Source organism: Chlorocebus sabaeus, chromosome 6 (genome assembly GCF_047675955.1).
Source record: "Chlorocebus sabaeus isolate Y175 chromosome 6, mChlSab1.0.hap1, whole genome shotgun sequence".
Lineage (NCBI taxonomy): Eukaryota > Metazoa > Chordata > Mammalia > Primates > Cercopithecidae > Chlorocebus > Chlorocebus sabaeus.
The window spans coordinates 1,238,859-1,258,541 of NC_132909.1; the positions used below are offsets into that span (position 1 = coordinate 1,238,859).

General features: G+C 40.6%; 1 protein-coding gene across 3 annotated transcripts in view; it reads right to left on the reverse strand.

Annotated features, from left to right (window-relative positions):
- Positions 1-923: 923 nt before the first annotated feature.
- Positions 924-19,683, reverse strand: part of ZNF460 (zinc finger protein 460) — a 28,945-nt gene continuing 10,185 nt past the window's right edge. For all 3 annotated transcript variants that reach the window (XM_007998285.3, XM_007998284.3, XM_007998283.3), the window contains exon 3: positions 924-18,752. In XM_007998285.3, coding sequence (XP_007996476.1) covers positions 17,221-18,752 — 1,532 coding nt within the window. In that variant the 3' untranslated portion in view covers positions 924-17,220. The remainder of the gene's footprint in view (positions 18,753-19,683) is intronic.

Consider the following 19,683-nt stretch of genomic DNA (forward strand, 5'->3'; position numbering starts at 1 on the left):
TCACATTTACCACACTGAGAAGACATTTTTCCAGTGTGGACTTCCTGGTACTCAACAAATGTGTCTTTATAAAGAACTTGCCACGTGATCTGTACTCATAAGGTCTTCTCCACTATGAATTCTCTGGTGCTAAACAAGATGAGGTCTAATGATAGAGGCTTTCTCACATTCAGCACTTTTTTTCTTTTTTTTGAGATGGAGTCTCGTTCTGTTGCCCAGGCTGGGGAGCAGTGGCGTGATCTTGGCTCACTGCAACCTCTGCCTCCTGGGTTCAAGCGATTCTCCTGCCTCAGCCTCCTGAGTAGCTGGGACTACAGGTGTGTGCCACCATGCCCAGCTAATTTTTGTAGTTTTTTTAGTAGAGACGGGGTTTCACTATGTTGGCCAGGCTGGTCTCGAACTCCTGACCGTGTGATCCACCTGCCTCAGCCTCCCAAAGTGCTGGGATTACAGATGTGAGCCACCATACCTGGCCAACACACTTTTAAAGCCTTGATCCTGTGTGAACTGTTTGGTGTATATGGACGTTAGAGCTGGAGCCAATTAATTTCCCATATTCACTGCACTCATAAGGCACAGCTTTGCTGTGAATTCTCTTGTGTAACTATACAATGTTAGCTGTTATTAAAGGCATCCCAGCACTGACTGCACTCATAAGGGTTTACTCCAGCATGGGTTTTCTGATGCTGAAAAAGTATGTATTTGTGGCAAAAGGCTTTCCCATAATTGCTGTACTTGGAATCCCTTTGTCTAGTGTGAAAAGCCTTCCCACTCTCATTGCTCCTGTGTGGCTCTTCCCCACTGAAAGGGGCCTGATGCTGCACAAGTTGAGAGTTGACCAAGAAGTATTTCCCACCCTCCTTGCAAGTGAAAACCTTCTGTGACATGCAGGTAAGCATCTAACCAGTTCATGGCACAATTCATCCATTTGTTCACCAGATACATAATTTATTATGTTGCTTATGCATTGTACACTGTAACTCCATTATTCCAGCAACTCAAAACCTCATCCAATCACTGGGTTCATCTCACTGTTACAATCTCTAGGGTGTGTTGTCCTTTGCATCAGATTCAAATACTGTTCCAATAGCACAGGAAAACTATAAACACAATATAAATTGTCTCCATTCACATCCAATATACAGGAGGCCAGGGACACAGTGGAATGACATGGTCAACCCAGATTTCTATCCACAACAACAGTATTTTTCAGGAAAAGCACAAAATAAGATTATATCTGGTCAAAAATTGGAAATTTAGTAGAAAAGTAACTCTAAAAGTTATCCTTAAGGCCAAAGGAAAGTGATTACAGGTGAAAGGTCTGCAGTGGTAGAAGGAATAAGAATCCAAGAGATGGATGCATCTGCAGATCAATACAATTACTTATTATCTCTATACAACATGAACAGTATCTCCTAATTTAGCAGAATAATAGAAATGCTATACTCTAATACTAACACACAATGACATCCTTTGATGTGTTCAAGAGAAGGGTAAAGGTATTAACAATTCTATAATAGGTTAGAGAAGTGTTATAATTCTTATCTTAGACTAATGAATAAAATGAGTATATACATTTCAAACTAAAAGAAAATTAAGAGTGTTAGTAATCTATACATTTTTTAAAGCACAAAAAACAGCCCAGAAGAAAACCACAAAATAAGATGCATTTAAAACCAAATATATTAGCTATCACATGAATTGAATACAGAATGTGTGAATAGTAATTTTAATGGATTAAAATAATCCAGTAATAGTTCATAAATTACACATCTAAGATATAATGTCATAGAAATATATGAAATAGAATGAAAAATGTATACTTATAACTACTAAACACAAACACACAAAAATGTATATTTGTATCTGACAAGTAGGAATAAGGAAGAAAACACCGTTTATACACTTTTAAAAATTTTAGTATTACTTTTTATAAAGATGAAGAGTTTCACTATGTTGCCCAGGCTGGTCTCAAATTCCTGACCTCCGGCAATCCTCCTGCATAAGACTTCCAACATGCTGTGATTATAGGTGTGAGCCACTGCGCCCGGCCTGTATACAATTTTTAACATCAATTCAAATTACATTAAAAAAAATTTAGTATAATGAGAGTAAAGAAATATACAGACAAACCAGGATATTTTAATATTAGCTATCTCAGTAACGATTTGAAAAAGGCAGGTATAACATTGATGAGGTTCTGTTAGATTCATATAACATAATGGTCAAATCTGGACTGATAGATACATACAGAACAGCAGACATCAGGTGCCGAATGTTTTCTTTTAAAACACAAACTGAGTATTAAAAAAACTGACAATATGTAGTATCAGAAAAAAATCTTTAACTTTCATAGAATAAAAGAGAGAATACAATCAGTGTAGAGATCAACAAAAGATACCTTGAACTCCTGGCCTCAAGTGATCCTCTTGCCTCAGCCTCCCAAAATGTTGAGATTACAGGCTTGAGCCACCATGCTCAGCCTAGATACCTGTTTGATTTTTTAATATGCTTGAAATTCAAATTATAAAATACTAAGTAACCCATGCATAGCAGAAACAAAAATTGAAGAATATTTTATTTGTAAAATAATGACAATACCAATTTCATAGGACTTTTTATAAGCAGTATAATAGGAAGTCTTCTGACAAATTAGGAAGATAGGGTCTGCCCTTAGAGTAGGGGCTTGGGCTAATTACCTGACTTCTCTGCACCTCGGCATTGTCATCATTACATTGAAGGGGTCCCTATGGTGCCTTAAAGTGCTCAAGTTCTATTATTCACCACACAGTTTTGTTGTTTTTAAATTATCATGGGATATTCAACCTGAAGTTTTACTTTACATGCCCACAATGTCATCTCTACATATTCTCATGAGATGCAGTTCATGAATTCTAAAGCAGTATCATTTAATGTATTATTTTAAAAAGATAATTAGAAAGGTATATTCAGACATCTGTAAGAATAACAGTGTATCCAATTAATACAAAAAAGCATCTCTACAGCATTATTTATATCAATTTTTAAATCAGCCAGAAATGTAAAGCTACTATTAGTAATACACATTTAAGGTGAAAGCAAAATGAGTAAGGCAAAATTCTGGATGGTGGCATCCTCTGAAGTGGAGGATGGAATTGGCAATCTGGCAGTCTCATGGCGGGCATGCTGATTTTGTTCTATTTTATAATCAAGGGGCAGGGCTGAGTGTATTACTTTATTACATTTATCATGTTTTCCCATTTTTCATCCATGTATAAGTAAAGATTAAGTGGACAAATCTTAATAGCCAGAAGACTGTCTACATGCGTTTCCCATGTAATTCCTAGTAATGCAAAGAGAGAGAACATTCCCAATAGCTTCTCAGGCACAAATTTGCCCTCTCTCAGTTAATACTGCATAAATGTGACCGTTATTTTGTCTTTTATCCTCATGTGTGATGTTTGGTTATGAACAACATAATTCTACAGTATTTCCTACTGTGTATCTGGTGTATCACTACCACTCAAGGTTTCTTTGAGAGGGAGACTATATATTTGTTATTATTAACGAATCTATTTCCATGACCACTGTGAAACCCAGGCGGAGGTAACAGTGATGAGCCCTGGCCAGGCACAGTGGCTCATGCCTGTAATCCAACACTTTGGAAAGCTGAGGCAGGAGGATCACTTGAGCCCTCCTGAGTAATTCAAGATCAGGCTGGGGAACATAAGTCTCTTTTGTAGAGACCTCGTCTCTACAAAAAATTTTAAAATTAGCCAACCATGGTGGCATGCGCCTGTGGTCTCAGTTACTAGGGGAGGTTGAGGCAGGAGGATTGCTTAGGCTGGGAGGCCAAGGCTACAGTGAGCTATGATTGCACCACTGCACTCTAGCCTGGGGGACAGAGCAAGACCCCATCTCAAAAAAAAAAAAAAAGCCTCAAGTGTGTCAGTTCAAAAAAAAAATTTTTTTTTTTTTTAAAGTGATGAGTTCTGGAGGTAACTACACCCACTCTGGATTTTCTGGTTACAATCACTACCTTTTCTCTCAGCCTCAGCTAGAAATCCAGACTCATGAGGCCTCAATCCCTGACCTTTCATTCCTTGCAAATGCCAAAGCCAACTATGTAGGAAACTTTTTCAGAGAAGAAGAAAACTTTGTCTTCCCAGAAGATAAACTCTCCACTTTGCTCTATGAGGCAGAGAGCAACCTCAAACCACAAACAGGTTGGGACTTGAACAGGCCTGAACTCAAGCATTCTTTCCTGGGAAATTCATCCATCTTGTTGGATAAAAGCAGCGGTTTTAATTAGTTTGTTTTCCTCCATTTACTTACTGTTTCACAATTTACTTAAACATCTTACAAATGACTGTCAATTGAACTATTTAGTTGTTATTATAAAAGTGTTTTTTTGCTTTTTTTTTTTTTTCTTCCTAGAGACGGAGTCTTTGCTCTGTCACCCAAGCCAGAGTGCAGTGGTACGATCTCGGCTCACTGCAAGCTCTGCCTCCCGGGTTCACGCCATTCTCCTGCCTCAGCCTCCCAAGTAGCTGGGACTACAGGCGCCTGCCACTACGCCCGGCTAATTTTTTGTATTTTTTAGTAGCGACGGGGTTTCACCGTGTTAGCCAGGATGGTCTTGATCTCCTGACCTCATGATCCACCCACCTCAGCCTCCCAAAGTACTGGAATTACAGGCGTGAGCCACCGTGCCCGGCCAATTTTAAATCTTTGTATACATGTATTTTGGTGTAAGAAAGCACTCATTCCTAATGAGTATGCCCCAACGTGACTTGTTTGGTTATAAAATATAAAGATGTTTAAATTTAATGTGAAACCCTTAAGTAACACCATATATAAACATTAACTCGAACAGATGTCAAAGCTTTGCAACACTGACTTACACAAAGCCTAATTAGGTAGACAAGGATGGGAGGCCAAGGTGGGAGGATCACTTGAGTTCAGATCAAGACCAGCCTGGGCAACATACTGACACCCCCATATCTATAAAACAACAACAACAAAAATAGGATACCAAAGAACACAAACAACCAAAATATTTTGGATTATATCAAACTTTAAAACTACTCTTCAGGATACACTGCTAAGATAAAAAGAAAACCAAATACAAATAAATGGTTTGCAAAACATGTATCAGACAAATAACTAGCATTCAGAATATTAAAAGATAAAATGAATTCTTAAAATTCAATGTTAAGAAGAAAAAACAGTTTAAAATGGAACAAAAGATTTGGACAGATAGGGTATGGTGCAGTGGCTCATGCCTGTAATCCCAGCACTTTGGGAGGCTGAGGTGGGCGGATCACTTGAGGTCAGGAGTTCAAGACCAGCCTGGCCAACATGGTGAAACCTCTCTACAAAAAATACAAAAAATTAGCTGGGCATGGTGGTGGGGGCCTGTAATCCCAGTTACTTGGGAGGCTGAGGCAGGAGAATTGCTTGAAGCTAGGAGGCAGAGGTTGCGGTGAGCTGAGATCTCGCCATTGCACTCCAGCCTGGGCAACAAGAATGAAACTCCGTCTGGGCAACAAGAACGAAACTCCATCTCAAGAAAAAAAGAAAAAAAAAAAAAAAAAAAAAAGAATTGGACAGATAACTAAAGATATATGAACAATGAACATATGAAAAAATGCTCAATATCAGTAGTCATTTCAGCAATGGAATTTAAATCCACAATGAGACACCTCTACATATCTGTTAAATTGAAAAACTTAAAGTATAACAAAACCAAGTGCTGACAAAGATGCAAGAGAGGAGCTCCCACAAAATACTAGTGAGAAATCAAAATGGTACAGCCATTTTGGAAAACAACTTGGCAGTTTCCTATACAGGTAAATATGCATGTATCATATGACACAGCAATTCTACTCCTAGTTATTTACAGAATACAAATGAAAATGTTTCCAACCAAATATCTGTAGCAAGAGAGTGACTTCAGCAAGAAGGCAGATTAGCAGTCTGTAAATGCTGTTCTCCTCCCCACCCCCACACAGCCAAAATAACAAATAAACAACTACATTTTAATGCAAATAACTAAAGAAAAGCACCAGAATATGTCAAAGGAATAACAAAAACTCTGGTGAGCACAGAAACTCAGGATAGCCAAGAGAATGGAAGAAAACAACTGGCCTCCACAACTCCATCCCCCAGCCAAGATCAGCTGAAAACCAGAAGGAATTTCTCTGTACGTGGAAAAAGTGAGCAACAGCATACTAGCAGCGTCCATCACCACCTTGGACACCTATAGTCCTCACCACTGGGGTCCCCTACAGCCTTCACAGGCACTAAGCTTAGCTGAGGGACCCACCTGGAGTCCACACAGCTGTGCTCCTGAGGAAGGAGCTGACACTGTCTTGCCCCCTGTGGCCCACAGAGCTACTGTGCTGTTACCTGGGAACTACTGGAGTTCCGTCTGGTTCCAGGGGTGAGTGCCAATGGTACCCCTTCATCCCTTAGATTAGCCATCACCAACCACCCCTACCTGGTGGCCCAACATCTACAAGCAGCTTTTCCACCTTCCCATGTAGGGCCACGCAGTGGCAGAGCTGCTCCACCTACCCCTCAAGTCCCTATACTAGGCTGCATCCTGTCAACTTAGACTAGCGCTGAAGCTGTGCACTCTCTCCTGGGAAAACAATGCTTTGGCAGATCTCCAACATCCACCTCTCACCATCTACCTCTCTCAGTCTACTTCTCCCAAAACTGCCCTGCTTCCAGGGACCTGAACTGAAGCTGCACCCTGCCTCCTGAGGAAAGGATGCCTTGGCGTAGCTCCTCCACCTACCCCTCCCAGTTGCTGCTGCATCCTGCCCCTCTAGGCCAGAGCTGAAGCAATGCCAGGCATCCTGGGAAAACAGTGCATTGACCATCCAGAGCAGTCACACCCCTCTGTACCTGAGCTGAAGCAGTACCTTGCCTCCTGGGAAAACAGTACTTGGGCCATCGAGAGCAGTCATGCCTCCCCAGTGCCTAAGCTGAAGCAGCACCCTGCCTACCAGGTAACAGCGTCTTGGCCATCCCAAGCAGACACACAGCCCAGTACCTAATCTGAAGCAGCTTCCTGCATCCCAGGAAAATGATGCCTGGGCCAGCCTAAGGTCACACACCCCAGACCTGAGCTGAAGAGGCACATTACCCCCTGGGGATGCAGTGCCTTGCCCAAACTGAGTAGCTATGCAATACTGGGCTGAGCTGGCATGGGACCTCACATTCCAGGGAAACAAAGCAGGGCATGAAATGAGACACCCCACACTACAGGCCAAACAACTCTAGTGCTCACTTCAGGGAGCTAGTTGGATAACCAGCTGCCAGGGGGCTGGACTAACACCCTGTATGAGTTGCTGAGACAGTTCTCTCCCTGGGGAGTTGAGTCATCACTGGGCTGCTCCCTATTGCCCAAGGCCCAAACAAAAACTGTGCTGTGCCAGAAACCTGAGTTGCCAATGAGCCTGAATGGCTCAGATTACCAAACTGCAGCTGTATTCTGCTTCCTTGGCCCAATACTCCAAAGCACCACTTCTTCCCTAGTTTGGGCCTGTGCTGTGCCCTGCCAGCCAGAAACAAAATTAAAGCTACAACCTGGCCCTTTGGGCCCAAGCTGCTAGGTCGTACATCAGAATCACAGATCCTGGCTCTGTGGTAAACCTACCTCCAATTCTACCACATGAAGCAAACCTATAGCTCAAAACCCAGGGGCCACAATAGGTTCATCAGATGCTGAGCCTAGAACCCCAGACCCACAGCTGCCCTGAACACCTGCACCTGGAACCCAGAGTCACTGTACCTGCCTATAGGCCGTATCATACTTGACAGCAAGTAGTATCTTCATGACTAAGTAACTTCATTTGGGGGCAAATGAAAACAGGAGGACTCCAAAAAGCCCTTGCCATTAACAACTTGTACCACCACTGCTACAAACTTACAACCTAGGCCACTGAGGCAAAGTTACTGCCAACATTGAATACTGTTGATAAAGCTGAACAAAGACTACACCATTTCAAAACCTATCTGGAAACACAGTTACTACACCCATCTCAACTAGCACAGTAAGGACCGACTGCAGGTGAAAGCCTCTATGAAAGTGACTGTAGAAAAATGGGAAGAGGCCATAGTTCCACCAGATGCACAGACATCAATGCAGGGACGGAAGAAACATGAAAAAGCAAGGAAATGTGTCACCATGAAAGGAACAGAGTAACTCTCCAGTAACAAACTAGAAGGAAATCTACCAATTAGCAAAAAGGAATTCAAAATAATGATCTTTTAAAAACTCAGTAAGGCCGGGTGCAGTGGCTCACACCTGTAATCCCAGCACTTTAGAAGACCAAGGTGGGTGAGTCACTTGAGGTCAGGAGTTCAAGACCAGCCTGGCCAACATAGTGAAACCCTGCCTCTACTAAAAATACAAAAATTAACTGGGCGTGGTGGCGCACACATGTAGTCCCAGCTACTCGGGAGGCTGAGGCAGGAGAATCACTTGAACCTGGAAGGCAAAGATTGTTGTGAGCCAAGATCACGCCACTGCACTCCAGCCTAGGTGACAGAGCGACACTCTGTCTCAAAAAAAGAAAAAAGGAAAAAAAAACCCTCAATAAGATACAAGATAATATAGAAAGATAATTTAGTAAAATCAGAAAAACAATTCATAACATGAATGAGAAATTTAAGAAATATTTTAAAACCACCAAACAGGAATCCTGCAGCTGAGGAATTTAAGAATAAAATATAAGGTACAATAGAGAGCATCAATAGCAGACTTACTCAAGCAAAAGATAGATAGAGTTTGTTTGGAATTACCCAGTCAGAGAAGAATAAGTAAGAATGACAAGAAGTGAAGAAAGCCTACAAGACTTATTAGATAACATCAAGGGAAAAAAATTTCATATTATCAGAGTTCCAGAAGGCAAAAAGATGACAAAAGGCATAGAAAATAATAGGCTGGGCACTTTGGGAGGCTGAGGAGGGTGGATCACCTGAGGTCAGGAGTTTCAGACCAGCCTGTGCAACATGGTGAAACTCCGTCCCTACCAGAAATACAAAAATTTAGCCAGATGTGGTGGTGAGTGCCTGTAATCCCAGCTACTTGGGAGGCTGAGGCAAGAGAATCACATGAACCCAGGAGGCGGAGGGTGCAGTAAGCCAAGATCACATCATTGCACTCCAACCTGGGTGACAGTGCGAGTCTCTGTCTCAAAAAAAATTAAAGTAAAATAAAATAAAATAAAATAAAATAAGATAAAATAAAATACATTTAATGAAATAGCTGCTAAGGAGATCATAGCAAGACTAAAAATAAAACATTAAAAAAACGAAAAAGGCAATGAAATAATAGCTAAAAACTTCCCAAGTCTTGCGAGAGATATGGACATTCAGATCCAGAAAGCTCAAAGATCCCCAAAAAGGTCATCTCCAAGGCACGTTATATTTGAACTGACAAAAGTCAAAGACAAAGAGAAAAATCTAAAAGCACCACTAGAAAAGCATCAAGTCGCGGTGGCTCAAGCCTGTAATCCCAGCACTTTGGGAGGCTGAGACAGGTGGATCACGAGGTCAGGAGATCGAGACCATCCTGGCTAACCCGGTGAAACCCCGTCTCTACTAAAAAATACAAAAAACTAGCCGGGCGAGGTGGCGGGCGCCTGTAGTCCCAGCTACTCGGGAGGCTGAGGCAGGAGAATGGCGTGAACCCGGGAGGCGGAGCTTGCAGTGAGCTGAGATCCGGCCACTGCACTCCAGCCTGGGCAACAGAGTGAGACTCTGTCTCAAAAAAAAAAAAAAAAAAAAAAAAAAAAAAAAGAAAAGCATCAAGTCACATATAAGGGAATCTTCATTAGACTAACAGCAGAAACCTCACAGGCCAAGAAAAAATAGGATGACATATCCAAAATTCTGAAAGAAAAGAAAAAATATCAGTAAAAAATCCTACACACAGCAAACCAATCGATCAGAAACTGGGTAGAAATAGCCAGGCACAGTGGTTCATGCCTATAATCCCAGTACTTTGGGATGCTGAGGGGGGCAAATTACTTGAGATCAGGAGTTCAAGACCAGCCTGGCCAACATGGTGAAACCCCATCTCTACAAAAATACAAAAATTAACCAGGCGTGGTTACATGCGCTTATAATCCCAGATGCTCCAGAGGCTGAGACAGGAGAATCACTTGAACCTGGGAGGTGGAGGATGCAGTGAGTCAAGATCATGCCACTTCACTCCAGCCTGGGCAATAGAGCAAGACTTCATTTAAAAAAAAAAAAGAGAGAGAAGTTAGGTAGAAATAAAGTGTGTCTCAGGCAAGTAAAAGTTAAGGGAATTTATCACCACTACACCAGCCTTTCAAGAAATGATCAAGGGAATGCAATATCTGGAAATAAGAAGACAATAATCATTATGTAACCACATAAAAGTATAAGATTCACTGGTAGAGCAGACAGGCAAAGAAAAAAGAGAAAAAAAATCAAATCTTATCACTACAGAAAACCACCAAAACACAATGATAAAAAATAAGAAATGAAGAAAAGAACAAAAGATATACAAAACATTCTGAAAACCACAAAATGAAAGGAGTCTTCACCTAAAAATAATAACCTTGAGGTGATTACATTCCTACCTTAAAAGATATATACTAGTTAAATGGATTTTTAAAATGACCCAACTATATGCTACCTACAAGAAACTCACTTCACCTCTAAAGACACAAATACGGCCAGGCGCAGTGGCTCACACCTGTAATCCCAGCATTTTGGGAAGCTAAGGCGGGTGGATCACCTGAGGTCAGTTGGAGACCAGCCTGGCCAACATAGTGAAACCCCATCTCTACTAAAAATACAAATATTAGCTGGGCGTGGTGGCACGCACCTGTAGTCCCAGCTACTCGGGAGGCTGAGGCAGGAGAAATGCTTAAACCCAGGAGGCAGAGGTTGCACTGAGCCAAGATAGCGCCACTGCACTCCACCGTGGGTGACAGAGTGAGACTCTGTCTGAAAAAAAAAAAAAAGACACAAATAGACTGAAAGCAAAGGAAGAGAAGAGTATATTCCATGCAAATGGAAACCAAAAGCAAGCAGGAGTAGCTATACATTTTTTTTCTTTTTTTCTTTTTTTTTTTAACCACCATTTTTTTTAACCACCATTTTTTTTTAAATCATGACTATATAAGGAGTAGCTATACTTATGATAAGAGACTTGTATCAAACACAGTAGGGATGAAATCAGGAAGAGGATACAACAATTGTAAATATATATGCACCCAATATCAGAGCACCCAGATATGCAAGGCAAATATTATTCGATCTAAAGGGGAAGACAGACTCTAATACAATAATACTTGGGGACTTCAACACCCCACTTTCAACAATGGACAGATCATATACATAGAAAATCAATGAAGAAACACCAAGTTTAAACTGACTTTAGACCAAATGGACTTAAAAGACACTGACAGATCTTTTCATCCAACAGCTACAGAATACATATTTTTTTTCCATAAGCACATACAATATTTTCAAGGAGAGGCCACATGTTAAACCACAAAACAAATCACAAAAATTAAAAGAATTAAAATCACATCAGGTACCTTTCTGATCACAATGAAATAAACCTAGAAGTCAATAACAAGAGGAATTTTTAAAACAGTAAAAATAAATGGAAATTAAATAACATGATTCTGAATGACCAATGGGTAATGAAGAAATTAAGAAAAAAAATTTAAATGTCTTAAAATAAGTGAAAATAGAAACACAACATATAAAAATGTATGGGATGCAGCAAGAGCAGTTTTAAGAGGAAAGTATATAGCAATAAACACCTACATCAAAAACAATAAAGATCTGGCTGGGCATGGTGGCTCACACCTGTAATCCCAGTGCTTTGGGAGGCCAAGGTAGGAGGACTACTTGATGCTGGGAGTTCAAGACCAGCCGAGGTCATATAGCCAGACCCTATCTCTTAAAAAAAATTAAATTAAATTAAATTAGTTGGTCTTGATAGCGCATACCAGTAGTCCTAGCTATTCTGGAGGCAGAGGTGGGAGAACTGCTTGAGCCCAAGAGTTCAAAACTGAGGTGTGAGGATCACTTGAGCCCAGGAGTTTGAGTTGATTGTGCCATTGCACTCTAGCCTAGGTAACAGAGTAAGACCCTGTCTCTTAAAAAAAAAAAAAAAAAATTCTAACAATGCTTCTCAAGGAACTAGAAAAGAACAAATCAAACCCAAAATTACAAGGAAAGAAATAACAAAGATTAGAATAGTAATAAATAAAACTGAGACTTAAAAAAAAATTCAAAGGATCAACAAAATGAGAAGTTCGCTTTCTGAAAAGATAAGAAACCATTAGACTAACCAAGAGAAAAGACTCAAAATCAATGCACACAAAAATGACACTGTAACTGATACCACAAAAATACAGAGTCATTAGAGACTATTATGAACAACTACAAACCAAAAATTTGGAAAACCTACAGAAAATAAATTCCTAGACACATATAACCCATGAGGATTGAACCAAGAAGAAACAGAAAACTTGAACTGACCAATTCTGAGTAACAAGATTTAATCAGTCATAAAAAGTCACCCATCAAAGGAAAGTCCATGATCTGATGGCTTCACAGCTGAATTCTACCAAACATTTTAGAAGAATTAAATATGAATTCTTCTGAAACTTTCCCAGAATAATGAAGAGGAGGGAATTATTCTAAACTCATTCCACAAGCCAGCATTACCATGACACAAGCACCAGACAAGGACACATACATGCAAAAGAAAACTACAGGCCAATTATTCCTGATGAACATAAATGCAAAACTCCTCAGCAAAATACTAGCCAACCAAATCTAAAAGTACATCAAAAAGACTGTTTACCATGACCAAGTGGAATTCATTCCAGGGATGCAACAATGGTTCAACATACACAAAACAACAAACATGATACATCAACAGAATGAAGAACAAAAAATGTGATCATCTCCATAGATGGAGAAAAAGCCTCTGGTAACATTCAATATCCCTTCATGATGAAAACTCTTAACAAATTACACATAATAATAGAAAGAACGGGCCGGGTGTGGTGGCTCACACCTGTAATCCCAGCACTTTGGGAGGCCGAGGCGGGTGGATCACGAGGTCAGGAGATCGAGACCATCCTGGCTAACATGGTGAAACCCCATCTCTACTAAAAATACAAAAAATTAGCCAGGTGTAGTGGTGGGCGCCTGTAGTCCCAGCTACTCGGAAGGCTGAGGCAGGAGAATGGTGTGAACCTGGAAGGCGGAGCTTGCAGTGAGCTGAGATCACACCAGTGCACTCCAGCCTGGGCAACACAGTGAGACTCTGTCTGAAAAAAAAAAAAAAGAACGAACGTACCTCAACATAATAAAGGAAATAAATAACATACCACAGCTAACATCATTCTTAATGGGAAAGAGCTGAAAGCTTTCCCTCTATAATCTGAAACAAAACAAGTATGCCCACTTTCACATCTTCTATTTAACAAAAGTACAAAAAATCTGAGACAGAGGTATCAGGCAAGACAAAGAAATAAAGGGCATGCAAATCAGAAAGGATGAAGTCAAATTATCCCTGTATGCACATGACAGGATCAAATATATAGAAAACCCTAAACTCCAAAAGTGGCACTAAAAAACTCTTAGGACTGATAAATTCACTGAAGTTGCAGGATATAAAATCAACATGCAAAAATCAGCAGCATTTCTACATACCAACAATGAATTAGCTGAAAAATAAATCAAGAAAGCCATCCCATTTATAATACTTCAACAAAAATAATATAAGAATACAAGGAAAACTATATAACACTGATGAAGTAAATCAAAGAGGACACACATAAAAATGGAAAAACATCCCATGGTCATGGATTAGAATGGTTAATATTATAAAAATGAACATACTTTCCTGTAAGAGATAGCTTATGGAAGAAAATGAACATACTACCTCAAATGATCTACAGATTCAATGCACTCTCTAACAAAATATCAATGACATTTTTCACAGAAATAGAAAGAGTAATCCTAAAATTCATGATATCACAAAAGATACTGAATATCCAAAGCAATCCTAAGCAAAAAGAACAAAATGGGAGTTTTGTTCACACTACCTGACCTTGAAATATACTACAAAGTGATGGTAAACAATACAGCATGGTACAGGTATTTTTCAAAAACCACACAGACCAATGGAACAAAACAGAGAGCCCAGGAATAAATCCCATTTACAGCCAACTGATTTCTAACAAAGGCACAAAGAACATTCACTGGGAAGAGGATAGTCTCTTCAATAAATGGTGCTGGGACACTGGATATTCATATGCAAAAGAATGAAACTAGATTCATCTCTCACCATATACAAAAATCAACTCAAAACACCAAGTATGCTGGCTCATACCTGTAATCCTAGCTACTCAGAAGTCTGAGTTGAGGCTGACTCTAGTCCAGGAGTTCAGGACCAAGCTGGGCAATGTGAGACCATGTCTCTAAAAAATAATTTAAAAGCAAAAACAAAAATTGGGAATGTATTTTTAGGGCAATTTGAATCTATGCTCTCAGGATAATCAACTAAAAATGGTTTAAAAGCTTAAATGTAAGAGCAAAAACTATGCAACTACTAGAAGAAAACATAGGGGAAATGCTTCAGGATATTGGTCTGAGCAAAAATTTTATGATGACCTAAAAATCAAGGTAACAAAAGCACAAATAAAGGGATTACATTAAACTAAAAAACTTCTGCACAGCAAAGGAAACAGAATGAAGAGACAACTAGCAGAGTGGGATAAAATATTTGCAAACTATTCATCTGAAAGGGATTAATATCCAGAATACACCAGGAACTCAATAGCAAAAAAAAAAAAATAATAATAATAATAATAGAAAATCTGATTTTAAAATGGGTAAGGTGAATAGACATTCCTCAAAAGGAGACATACAAATGGCCAAGTATATGAAAAAATGCTCAACATCGCTAAACATGGAAATGCAAATCAAAACCAAAATGAGATATAATTTCACCTTAGTTAGGATGGCTATTACCAAAGATAAAAAATAAAAAATGCTGCTGAGAACATGGAAAAGGGGAAACTCTTATATATGGCTGACAGGAATGCTAATTAGTACAGCCATATGGAAAACAGTATGGATGTTCCTCAAAAATCTAAAACTACAGCCAGGCATGGTGGTGTGTGCCTGTACTCCCAGCTACTCAGGAGGCTGAGGTGGAGGACTGCTTGAGGCCAAGAGTCTGAGACCAGCCTGAATAACACAGCAAGACCCCATTTTAAAAAATTAAAAATAAACAAAAGTTAAAAATACAACTACCATATGATCCACTGGTAGTGATCTATGTCACTACTGGGCATATATCCAAGAAAAAAAAAATTCATATGTCAAAGAGAGATCTACACTCCTATGTTTATTGAAGCACTATTCATAATAGCTAAGAAATCAATCTAAGTGTCCATTATCAGATGATTGAAGAAAGAAAACATGGCATATATACACAATGGAATACTACTCAGCCATGAAAAATAAACCTGTCATTCACAGCAACATGAATGAGCTTGAAAGACATTAAGTGAAATAAGCTAGGCACAGAAAGATAAATACTCTCTGTTTCTACTCATATGGAAGCATAAAAAGTTGAGTAGAATGGTGGTAACCAGAGGCTGGGAAGGATAGCAGGGAGGCAGACAGAGATTGGTTAACAAATACAAAATTACAGCAAGTGAGATTCCATTTCAATAAGCTGTAGTGTTCTGTGGCACTGCAGAATGAGTACAATTGGCAATACATTTTATATATTTTCAAATAGCTAGAAAAGCAGACTGTGAATGTTGCTAAACACAAAGAAATGATAAATGCTTGAGGAGATGGATATGCTTATTACCCTGATCATTACTCTTAGCACACATATATTGAAATATCACACCGAACCCCATAAACATGTGTCAATTAAAAACAATAAAAGAAACAAAAAGAATACCAAAAGAGAAATTCCAAAATATTCTGATTAAACATATTAATTACTATGACTGGACTAAATCCATAGTGACAACTACCTGCATATACACATGCAGGTTCACCTGTTAAAATTCCAGTCACTTTATAGTCAGCCTACACACAATCTTCTGTAAGACTGAAAAATGAGATTCCTTCTTTGTGTTTATTTTCTGAGTTTATCATAATCCTTTAATTTAGCTACATGTCTTATTTCATTTTTGGTTCCAAATGTCCTCTAGAAAATTGCTGAGGTGAACTTTTAACTATTTACTCTCTCTAAAGAGGAGTAAAGAAGCTGAGAAACCACAATCAGAGGGAAGAACTAGGATTCCCTGGATTACATTATGTACAAACAGCTACAATATCATCTCCATCCCGCAGAAAAATAAAGAAAAACAAATTTACAAGTAGATCCAGATCAAGAAAAAAGTATGTGTACCGGGTGGTTAAAGACACATGAAGAAACAATTTTTTTAAAAAATCAAAGCGTTTGAAGTGTGCAGTAAAATGTGCCCATTCATATGTACATCTTTATCTCCTTAAATGTCAAAGTATTTCATAACTCAAGCCTCCATCTTTCTCATAAAGATATATGCTTCTGCTCCTCAAGAGTGGAGACAATGCTGTGGAACAAAGTAGGCTTTCACAAAATGTTTTCAAACAAACCATTTGTCTACAGCACTGGGCAGCAGTGAATGTATACACAGGGAAAATAAAGGGGATGAGGCTCTTTTGTTTCTGAAACATTTTCCTCTCCCAAATAAAATAATGAGGAGATGACAAATTGCCATGGGCTTGTCAGGGAAGTCTGAAAGAAGCTGTGCTTCCATTTCTTTCTCTTCCCTATGACTCCTCCTCCTTTGCTTGAATGTCCCTGAGATAACATTTCACTGTAAACTAACAAGAAAGATGTGGCTGAAGGTTTTCCTAAGTGCACAATAACCACTGGGTCTCTCTCATGGGCGAATTATCAGATGTAGAATAAGACTCTTGGCTGTGTCAATTTCTAACATAATTGTTTAGATGACAAATGATTATCTAAAACAGGTTTTCACACAGAGATGATGCTTATGAAGCTTCTCTTCAGTATGAATGACCAGATAGTACGATGTTTCCTCTCACCACAGATTTTCTTCAAGTGGTGATATTCAAAAACTCTTTCCCTAACAGGAATTTGTGGATGTTGACTGAAGTGTGTAAAAGGTCTTCCCACATGTGTTACAATGGTAGGGTTTCTCCCAGGATGAATCCGTTGATGTCGAGTGAGGAGGAATGAGCGGCAATTGAAGGCGTTTCCATATTCACTGCACTCACTGGGCTACTCTCAGTCTGGATGATGGAGTGTTGAACGAGATCTGTGCTCTCGCAAGAAACGTTCCCGCTCTGGATGCGTTCATGGGACTTCTCTGCGGTGTGAATCCGCTGGTGCCTTGTGAGGGGTGACCTGCGGTTGAAGGCCTTCCCGCACTCCACGCACTCATAGGGCTTCTCTCCAGTGTGGATGCTGAAGTGTCGAATGAGGTTTGTGGTCCGACAAAAGGCTTTCCCACATTGGATGCATACGTAGGGCTTCTCTCCAGTATGAATCCACTGGTGCCTTGTGAGCCCTGACATGCGGGTAAAAGCCTTTCCACACTGTAAACACTCATAGGGCTTCTCTCCAGTGTGGATGTTGAAGTGTCGAATGAGGTCTTTTCGAATGCTAAAGGCTTTCCCACATTCTTTGCACTCAAAAGGCTTTTCTCCAGTGTGGGCTCTTTCATGCAAGACATAGGTGGAGTAGTGGGTGAAGGCCTTTCCACATTGACTGCACACAAAGGGCTTCTCACCAGTGTGAATCCGCTCATGCTGCTTGAGGTGTGACCTGCAGTTGAAGGCCTTCCCACACTCAAGGCACTTAAAGGGCCTCTCCCCAGTATGGATAAAGAAGTGTTGAATGAGGGCTGTACTCTCATAAAAGCCTTTTCCACATTCGCTGCATGAGAAGGGTTTTTTCTCATTGTGGCTCTTGTTATGCAAAACATAATTGGAGCGGTAGGTAAAGGCCTTTCCACATTCATTGCACACAAAAGGCTTCTCTCCACTGTGAACCCGCTGGTGCCGTGTAAGGTGTGACCCGCGGTTGAAGGTCCTTCCACATTCGCTGCACACAAAGGGCTTATCTCCATTGTGAGTCCGCTGGTGCCGTGTGAGGTGTGACCTGCGGTTGAAGTCTTTCCCACACTCCATGCATTTATAGGGCTTCTCCCCAGTATGGATGATGTGATGCTGAAGGAGGTGTTTGCTCTTGCCGAAGGCTTTCCCACATTCTGGGCAATCATAGGGCTTCACACGAGGGAGAATCTGCTCATGCTGAACAAGGAAGCAATTCTCATTAAACATTTCCTCAAATTTATAGGAATTTTCCCCTTCGTGAATCAAGGAATCTGTAACTGGTCCGTATGAGTCAAATCCATAAAGAGCATCTTCTGGTGAGACTTGGTTCTGTATCATCATTGAACATATACCATCAGCTGTCGCCAAACCTTCATTTTCAAGGCTCATTTTCCCATGGAGATTCTCACTCTGTGGGTCTGTCCCCGGTCTCAGAAAGTATTCCTGCATTTCAGATGGCCCATCCTGATCCATGGTCTGCCCAAAATAGGAGTATCCTGGGACTCCGTGTGCCAGCTGTTCCTGGAGTGAGACTTCCTCAGGCAAGGCCAGGTGAGAAGGGATAGGTTCTACAGTCTCAGGTTTTGTGCTGTCACCTGAAGGGAATACAATACACAAAAGAGCTTATTAAGATAGTATAGAAGAAATGAAACCACCATTTTGGTGAGAACAGTAAGATGAAAATAGTGATCATTTGAAAATAGCTATGATTTGATGGGCTGGGTACAGTGTCTGATGCCTGTAATCCCAGCACTTTGGGAGGCTGAGGCAGGTGGATCACTTGAGGTCAGGAGTTCGAGACCAGCCTGGCCAACATGGTGAAACCCCATGTCTACTAAACATACAAAAATTGGCCAGGCTTGGCGGCAGGTGCCTATAATCCCAGCTACTTGGGAGGTTGAGACAGAAGAATCGCTTGAACCTGGGAGGCGGAGGCTGCAGTGAGCCAAGACTGAGCCACTACACTCCAGCCTGGGTGACAGAGGGAAACCCATCTCAAAAAAAGGCCAGGCGCGGTGGCTCACGCCTAAAATCCCAGCACTTTGGTTTGGGAGGTTGAGGCGGATCACCCGGGATCCACCCTCCTCAGCTTCCAAGGTAGCTGGACTACAGGCATATGCCACCACGCCTGGCTTTTTTGTTTGTGTTTTTGTTTTTTTAGATGGAATTTCACTCTGTTGCCTAGGGTGGAGCGCAGTGGCATGATCTCAGCTCACTGCAACTTCTACCTCCTGGGTTCAAGCGACTCTCCTGAATTAGCCTCCCGAGTGGCTGGGATTACGGGTGTGCGCCACCATGCTGGGCTCATTTTTTTGTATTTTTAGAGATAGGGTCTCACCATGTTGGCCAGATTGGTCTGGAACTCCTGACCTCAGGTAATCTGTCCACCTTGGCCTTCCAAAATGCTAGAATTACAGGCGTGAACCACCCCACCTGGCTAAATTTTTTGTATTTTTTTTTTTTAAAGAGATGGGGTTTCACCATGTTGCCCAAGCTGGTCTCGAACTCCTGGGCTCAAGTAATCCG